The sequence below is a fragment of the Choloepus didactylus genome, chromosome 5 (genome assembly GCF_015220235.1).
Source record: "Choloepus didactylus isolate mChoDid1 chromosome 5, mChoDid1.pri, whole genome shotgun sequence".
In the NCBI taxonomy this organism is placed as follows: Eukaryota; Metazoa; Chordata; class Mammalia; order Pilosa; family Megalonychidae; genus Choloepus; species Choloepus didactylus.
The window spans coordinates 136613124-136622703 of NC_051311.1; the positions used below are offsets into that span (position 1 = coordinate 136613124).

A 9580-nucleotide genomic window follows, 5' to 3' on the forward strand; every position below is an offset into this window, starting at 1 on the left:
TGAGATAACTAACATAAAGGACACCATTTTTCTTAGGTAGGTATGCTCATAAATCATTCACCTATCATACTAAAGAGATGTGTCTATGTCTTTCTCTTTCTTTTCATTTAACTATTTTGTCTCCTAACTCACACTGATAAAAGATGGTATCAAAACATACAATGATATTACATGTAGGTAATTTAAAACAGTATATAACAAAGAGTAACAATTTAAAATCTATTTTTAGATAGAATGTTTGTAATCAATTTTAAATTCTTGATTACAATTAGAAGTATTTTGATTCATTAAAGAAAAGTTGATTAAACTGTTATTTTATACATTCATAATAAACATGTAGAGTTTATTACATAATTACATGTAAAGTTACTAAGTCAATATCACAAGTGAAAGAATCAAAATTTAATCTTTTTATTCTTTTTAAAAATAGCTTTATGGTTTGAAGTCCATTTACAACTAGTATTGTTAAAACTAAGTATCAAAACCAAATGAAAGCAAAATGTCACAGCTTCTCTTTCCTTGAGCTGTCCATATTTTAAAGAGAGGGCATAGAGACATAATCTGGCACCAGTGCAAGTTAGACCCAGACTTCTAAAGTGAGTACAAAATAATGAAACTTATGAAGCAATGCTCTGCTCCAAAGTTTTTAATTTTTTTACCCAGTGGAACAAGCCACCCTTGGACCTTCAGGTATTGGCTGAAAAGAAAAGATCATTGATTTCCCTGAAATCTTTACAATAACTCTACTAAGAAAATGGAATAAGGGAAGGAGTAGCACATCCTTATTGCTGATTCTTTCTTTTTACTGGACTCAACACTTGGGAGAATCACTGGCACGATGACTGGTGAATAGTCTGCTTAATGCTGTTTTCACTCAATGTTTGTCTTTAATTCCCTCTTCCAAGAGTATTTAATTGCCTATTTTACATCTCCATTATACAATCCAAGTTTAAACAAACAGATCTATTTTGTATCCCTGGGAGCAGTAACAGAACAAATTACAGTCCAAGAGTTCTTTCTTTTAAGGTCATTTTAGTTCTATAAAAACTCAGAAAACACAAAAGTGTTTCCTAACACCCTCCCCCAAATATTTTCAAAATACTGAGCCATGCTATTATTTTTTAGGAGAAAATATTTATGAAAAAAGTGAGAGACTGCAAGAAGAATCCTTGTTTATTGAGGTGGGAGATGCAGAGATTGGGCAGGGGGAAAGAAGTATTTTTTACAGTATTAAGTATGTTTATTTATTCCTAAAGCTTTTCCCAGAAAAGAGTTTAAGGCAACGAAAATTATTTAGTATACGTTGAAAATTTTTACATCAGATACAGAACTTTAAGTTGGAAGCAGTTCCCACAATAATCTTAGTTTGCTGGTTACTACAGAGTTGCTGTGTGTGTGCGTGTGTATGTGTGTGTGTGTGTATATTTTAGCTTTCAAAATCTAGGTTATTCCTTAAAACCCCGTATACTTTTCCTCCGTTCAATTTCGAACAGAACGAAACCAGCCTCTTCCAGGCACAGGAGATCCTCTGGACGCGCCGGGAGCCCTTGGCTGGGTCCCTGCGGAAGGCGCGGACCCAGCTCCCTGCTCCCCCAGCGCAAAGTCGGCCTGAGCAAGCTCCAAAAAGTTACTCAGGCTTTGCTTGAGATGCCCTGGTCTGGCCCGTCGACAACTGGAGTGTTAACCCGCAGGGTTCTCCTCCCGGAGTTGTGAACAGGGAGCGCGGGGTTTCCGGCAGCGCCCTGGCTAGACAAATGGGGCTGGGTCTGCGGCTTTGTAGCTCAGAGCCAGGGTAATATTTCAAAAGCGAGCAATAAAAGTCTTGGACGAATCAAGCTCTCTTTGGCGGCTTAGAAAAGAGATTTGAAGCTTTTTATTGTGTTCTGAATAGCCTTGCCAACAGTAAACTAGCTAGCTCGTTAGCCCTCTTCTACCTTTCTTTTACAGTCTTGTCGCTCAGTTAATATGCATATTTCACTGACTCCTGGCTGCCTGTAATTCGGGGAACATCCGTAATTTGATTTCAAGTGAAGGTCAGCCTGCCTCGCTCGCTTCCTCTTGGTCTGGTGCGTTAGAATTTCTCTACCTCGGAGAGAGGCGTTCTGCTACTCACAGAGCCGCGTGTGCAGCACAGCCACGGGAGAGGACAAGCGTGGGCTCCACCTCCGGAGGGGAGCAGGAGGAGGGGGTTCCCCCAACCCGCCAAGGCTAACCCTCGCCCGCCCGCAGCCCCGTAGACAGCAGGTCAGTGGCGCCGGTACTAACCCCAGATTCACCCCATCTCCATCAGCCTCCGCCCCAAAATCAAGGAGAAAAAAGGAATACCGCGAATGTAAATGGGATGGTGATTTTTACTCCTGTTACATCTTCACATTGTCTGAAGAGTTAACCTTATCTCTTACAGCTCTAAGAATCTGGGGGAGCGGGCCGCTGAACTGATCAGATTTATGATTGCTCTGTTGATAAATGTTAAATTCTCAAAATTAAAAGATGACTCATCCTGGCTCAGCAATCCTTAAGCAAATAGTTTAAGTTAGAAACCCGTCCATAGCCATCACGACCACAAAGAGGTAAACGCTTAAACACACACTGAATGCTACTCCAATTTTCCTTTCCTTCCCACCCCCACCCCCACAGGGGAACATACAGACCCACTAGAAAAACTGTCCCTAGAGTCCCAGGTGGACAGGTATCTAACACACACAGGCTGCTTTCTACCAGCCTCCATACTGATCACACATACTGAAAAGGTTTGGAACCACACAAAGACAGAATACTTTACATTCTTGAAAACAATAAAATAAACTGCCAGCTTTTCCAAAGCTGGGTACAGAACGCAGAAGTTTGACCACTTGCCTTTACCATCTCCACCTAACAAACAGCCTGGAATATGACTCCAGGCTGGAGATTGTAAACAAGTCACAAAGGTAACCCTGTGGTGTCTTCCCTCCTGGTCAGTCCTCCAACCACCAGGCACCCTTCCCCTGAATACAAACACACACACACACACACACACACACACACACACACACAGCCTCTTGTGATGACCTAGATTGTACAGGAGACTGGGACAAGAATTGGACTGAATCCACCACCATTTGCTCTGCCTCAGATCAATAAAATAGGTGTAAAACCAATCACGCAGCACCCCACCTGGCTTTACTACTTAATTCCACATCTCTCTATTTTATGAACTGGGCCAGATTTCACATTGTATTCACTGAGATGTGCTGTTCCAAACTTAATGCAGTAAGGATCCAGCCTAGAACTTAAGCTGGATCAGACAAAAACAATAGCTTTTCTTCTCTGTTAAAGGGGAATATTGCCTAACCAAACACCTACTGGTGAAACCGTTAAGAGTCAATTAAACTAGGCACAAGCATTTCAATGGAGCCCAATGCCCAGAGGTGGAAAATGGCTAATTGAAAAGTTATTGATTGTTCTAATCAATGTTTTTCACTTGACTTCCTAGCATTTTTATAGGTTATGGTTGAACTGTGGACTTTTTGAACATGGAAAAGACAGGAACAAGCCCAAGGAATTTTCAGAGTCCAATGGGTAAAACATACCTGAGCCTTTACCATCCGATGATTTGATAAAATTTTCCAAATTGGCTTTGTAGGTGAAATGATTTATTTTGATAGAAAATTGGGCTTTGAAGGATAGGGTTGAGCATCTTTCAACCTCTAGAGGATGAACTCTTGATAAACAGCCCCTTATAATAGTCAAAATCTTTTTACCACGCATTTTCAAAGAAGCCACAGTGAATAACACATTAGTCTGAGATTTACACTGTATTCACTGTTAGGCAGCATCTATTGTAATATGTTCAGAATGTGATTGAAAAAGAAATGTAAACTCTGTGGAATGAAAAAGATAGACTTGGCTTTAATTGAAAAAGACAAACTAAGTGAATAATGAGTATATAAAAACTACCCTATGCCACTTTTATCTCCCATATATGACACTTAACCTTAAATTTATGAGAGACAACTGAACTGTGTTTCAAATCACCAGAGGCTTTCCCCACTCTGTTGTTTCTATCTTCTTTCTAGTAATACACTAATGCTGGTAACAGTAGAGATAAACCCATTTGGAATTTTTTCATATACTGCTCACTTTTTAGTATATTTAGATTATTTTTTTAAAGAAAACCAGTGATAATTTGGATTTAAAAAAACTGCATAGTATCAAGAGCCTCAAATGAGGCTCAGTATCTAAGATGCAAATACTTTCAATGGAAAGTCATGTGAAAACAAACCAGTCAAAAGATCTCCCTACAAAAAGTAGAATGTTATGTTTATGATGAATAGGCAAGTAATTTTTCCTAATACCACATCTTCATTCATCTATATCTTTTGACCCATATAAGAAACTATATAAATTTCTGGTCTCTTGATTTACAAACGCATAAATACATATTACTATTTCTAGAAGGGAAAATCTTAGAGGTGTCACAAACTGATTTTGAGATCATGCTCTCCTATTGACTTTATGTTCATTAGTTATTACTGCCAAAATGAGGCAGGCTGGGTCTTGCTCTGTAGGAAAATCCAGGTGCTAGAGAAGTAGGTAACTATTGGTTACTCAGTAGGTGGCACTCTTCTCTTTACATACTCAACCAATGCCCCAGAAGGAAATTATGGAACACTGGATATACCATAAATAATTCTTATGGGAAAAATAAAACCAAAATGTTGACCAAACTGTAAGTGAAACTTTGGTAGGGTGGAAACAGAACTGTACTATACTCAGCATTGAAGAAATTCTTTATCTAATGCTCCTAAAAAGATTATCGATATCATGTGTGGAGGTTTAAAAAAAAAGTTCCCAGATGTTTTCCCAGTAGGAGCAAATGTAATATTTCTAATCAAGACTGCCATGTGAACAGAATCTCAAGGTCAGTGTGAAACCTTATAGCCACTTTATTGTTTGGTTTGGTTTTGATTTTTCAGAGCACTGATAACCACTATTTTCTTTCAACATTGGTTTCATTTTCTAATTTAATAAAGGAAAATAACATCCTCTTGCAGCTTTCCTTTTTTAAATTTGTTGGCCTAAATATCTCAACCTGAAAAAGAATATCTGATTGCAAACTATTAACACTCTAGCACTCAAAGGGTGATTAAACAAATGAATAGAGGAGGAGTTTTTTGTTCTCACTCTCTTGCCTACCTAGAGGAAAAACTAATATAAATCAAGATTATTCTCATTGCTAGTCCTAGTCAAAATATTTGGATGTGGGAGAAGATTAAATGGTCAAGATCTGGGATTATCCTTTGATTTTAATTATCCATGTTAAACCTGTTCTTCCATTAATATGGAAAATAATATCAAAGGTCACCAGTAGTACATAAAGACAGCTCAAAATCCGCTTTTGCTAATAACAACAAAAATGTGTAACTTTTTGCATACACGTAACCAAAATAACAACTCAAAACTTTTATAAAAAGTACAGACATTTAAGATTTAATATACTGATCTTACAGAAAATATAAATTACAGTCAAACTTCACAGTCACTGATAGGTTATCAGTAAAGGTGAGTTAAGAATGATAACCTCCATGGGTTTTTTTTTTTTTTTTGCATTTACATTGTAAGTTTTTTAAAGGAAAAAGGGATGAGAGGGAGGAGAGAGAACAAATATTGAAAACATAGCCAAAATCTGCTGTAATCAGCAAGAAAAATAAAGATAAAGAACAATAATAAATATGATGAATTCCAAATAGTTGAGAACCTAACCCTATCAAGCAGTTGAAAAGTCAAACTGTTAACCCATTATGTGATATATAATGATTTGGATAAAGGGCACATAGACATAAAGGGAAATGTCCAAGCAACGTTATCTTGTTAGGCATTACCTTTTGACTTTTTTTTCTCTGAAACCAAAGAATTTTAAGCTCCTAAAGTTTAGTCCCTTACCTTCTCTACCTTGGAACTGTAGCACAGCGCCATGCATTCTAAGAACACTCAACTGTCAACTACAATCACCACTAACCATTCCTCCTTCCTGGTTTCAAAGCCAACAAGTAGGTAAATCAGCAATATCTCTAAAGTTCAAATTAATCCCAACTCTTCCTCTATAGTTTTAGCAATTCTACATCTAACCATATACTATTACCCAATACACTTGAATTATGCAATCATCATGCACAATCCCAAAAGTATTTTTGATGAAATATATAAAATAGCTGCTGGGAGCTTATTTTCTTGAAATCTTCCCTACATCAAAAAAGATTTTAATTATAGTCAAACATAAAACCTTAGCAAATTTCCTTGAATGATGTTTTTTTAGACTTAAAATAAAGTGTAATCCGAATTTATAATCCCCAGTTTTAATGTTTTAGTATTTGTTTTTAATATTTCATGTTCATTTTTATATGTGATTTGCTTTATTAATATAAAATACTGAAAATGCCAATGAAATGTTAAAAGACAAAACACTAATTTCAGACATAATATCAGTATATAATCTAACAAAAGAGAGAAAGATGGCTCAAGTATATGGGAAGTTAGCACTGGCAGAGAATTTAATGTATTTAATGTAATTCTGAGCTTTCAAGTAAATTACACAAAGGGCCACTTGAAATACTTCTTACCAATGAAGATTTGAAAATAAAGGGTCTCATAATACCTATATATCATACTCTGTGCTAATATGTGATTATGGATCCAAAAATCAATATAGATCCCTAATGTGGGAGATGTAAAGCTTTAAAAACATGCACCCAGAATTTTGCACTTTTGCTCAAGTTAAAAAATTCAGACCTAGAATATCCTGAAGAGGGCAAGATCTATTTTTGGAGTAATGATCTGGCTATTAGCATAATATTCTAAATAAGCAATCCCAGCATTATATCAATGAAAAGATTAACTATGGTAGAACAAAATCAGTATCCATGTCTAACTTTCATAGAATGTAATAACAGCTGCCTTAAATCAGTCTTTATAGTTCTTTCAATATTTCCTTTACCGGTACCCACCAATGACAACAAACATTTCTAAGAGTGAAATACTATCTCACTACAAATGTATTCATCACAGCATATTCATACAAACATAAGTCCGCCTTCACACATTATTAGTTATTTTCTCTATTGTATTTACAATGCTAACCACTAAATGGTATAACAGCATATTAGGAGATTTGGTCTCACACTGCTATAGCAGTAACTTACTATTTAAAATGTCACATTTTAGATGATACTGTTTTTTATGAGTTAAGATAAGCAACCGGCAGTACAAGCATGTAAAAGAAACTCTTAATCTAGAGTGATCCATATTGACAGATAAATATTTTAGGGACAACTAAAATAAAACAATCAAAACTCAGCTTCCAGCATTCTGATGTACACATAATAAAGTGAATGATGGTAAGAATTCCAAAACATCAGGAAAGGTAAGGTTTGTGCTACCCTACGAAGATGTATTTTCTACCCTTTGCTGAACCATACATTTTTCATTGGCTTACTGAAAATGCATACCTCCAACACCAGTATATTAATGAAGTGAACCTATAATGGCATTAAAGAGCCACATCTTTAACTCCTAAAATAAGCTCCTATAAGTAGTAATTTAAAACTGAAAAGGGGAAGATGAGGGTGCAAAGCTGAAGCACTTTCATCATGTGACACAGGAAGTAGGACTTCAACATATCCTTCCTCTTTTCTTTTTTAATACGCTATTAAAGCTGAAGACGAGTGGCTATTTGAGAATCAGGCCCTCTTCGAAAGTCTTAAATATGAGTGAACTGAATGTTTTAAAAAAAAAAAAAATGGGAGTTTTTAAAAATGGCAAACTCTTCCATCCCATAATCCCTTAACACCTGTGACTGACATCTCTTCGGCATCTCTACACCCTCCTCTTCCACTGGCCAACCCATCCAAGACCCTGACTTCTGCTCCTTTCCCAGATTTCGCACAAGAACTCATTATTATCGTTCATTACTACTCTCCCGTCTCACACTTTCCTCTACCCCCCCCCCTTTCTTCTTCTCCCTTCCTGCCTCACTCCCTCTCGCTCTCATCCTCCGTCCCTCCCCCTCCCCGCCAAACGCATCGGGAAATAGTCCTCGTAAGGCACACAGAATTGTCCTGATCTCATTAGTGTAACCCATCAAGAAGGGCTTCATCATCATTCCCACACAAAATTTCAACACACACGTTCATTCCCTTCCTCAGACCCAAATACCCTTTTTCCCCCCTCCCTGTCACGCCCCCACTGGCCGGGAGACCAGAGGAGCGCGGAGAACAAGGTAGAAACTCTGAATGCTTCTGTCCCCATCCGCTCGCCGTCCCCTCACCCCCGCCCCCGCCCTGTTAGCGTTTCCCGCCCCCTTCCCACTCATTACCTGCCAACAGGTTCCTAATTTCCTCAGGGAGGGGATACGGAGAGGAGGTGCCGCTGGGGTTGAGCATGTTAAGGGAGCGCGGAGCGTGCGGGAGAAGGACCTGTACTGAAAGAGGAACCGACGGGGTGGGACTGCGGCTACCACCTAGACTCGGGATAGCGGTCCGGGTGAGAACAGCGGGGCTATGACTCCGGACACTGCTGGGCCGGGGCTCACAACAAGGAAGTCACTGAAGCCCCAGCCAGCAGCAGCAGCTGGACTCTCGGCCCAGCCCCGCCCGCGAGGGAGGGGCGGGGCGACAGGCAGAGAGAACGCGCTAAGAGGCTAAGGGGTCCAACTGCGCATGTGTGTCCCTCATTTTTCCTGGCCTCCAAAGGAGCTTCTGTAAAGGCCACGCCTCGCAGCTCGTAGGGGAGCATGAGGAGGAGCGGATAGTGGGAAGGAGCGTACTGGGGTTGCGTCACCTGATCCGGCACGATGAAGCGGATTGACGCCATTTTGAGTACTGGTACCGCTACAATTGCTCACCGTTTTTCCAGGATCCCGGAAAATAATGTATCGTAGTGCCTAGGAGTTTTCTGATTATAAATCTTCTGACTACCAGTCAGCCACACCGAGGTTTAACTCCTCGCCTAGTAACCCACAAGGAAGTTTTGACCGCCTTAAATAATTACGGCCTTCTTTGTCCGATTCAATGAAGTTAACAAAGTTCTATCTTCCGCCAGTCCTCCAGAAGAAGCCAGTCTGCATTCTGATTGGCTCTTACATTACTTTTTCTACCCAATTCGGATTCTTGGAATGTGTGATCTCCCCACTAACGTAGAATGGGGAGTTCTAGGCACTGTCCTTTGGGGGTGGGTGGGCCCAGAAAGCTAAACAGGTACCACTGTTCACCTATAAGTGTTCAAAAGAACATCTGCTAGTGGTAATTAGTAAAAGGGAATTACGAAGTGTTCACTCCAACTTGATCAACAACTATCTGTAAAGCTTCTTACAGGTTTTCTTCAAAACCCAGAAAGACATGTTCTGGCACCTTAAGAAATATGTATATGATGTGGATAGTGCATCCCAGTGCCTCTTAACCGTCAGGGAAGCCTAGGGTGTAAACATTTTTAACATCAATAAAAATGTAAACATTGGAGCCACTGAAGAGTGCAGAATAGAAGCTGATGGAGGAAGTCTTCAGGTAGGAAATGCCAGAGCAAAACACTGAATAAATGTCCACTGTGT

General features: G+C 39.1%; 1 protein-coding gene across 1 annotated transcript in view; it reads right to left on the reverse strand.

Annotated features, from left to right (window-relative positions):
* SKAP2 (src kinase associated phosphoprotein 2) overlaps nt 1-8759 on the reverse strand; it is a 220453-nt gene extending 211694 nt beyond the window's left edge. Inside the window, exon 1 of the mRNA XM_037836938.1 lies at nt 8351-8759. Within this exon, the coding sequence (XP_037692866.1) occupies nt 8351-8417 (67 nt within the window). The 5' untranslated portion in view covers nt 8418-8759. The remainder of the gene's footprint in view (nt 1-8350) is intronic.
* Nucleotides 8760-9580: the final 821 nt, after the last annotated feature.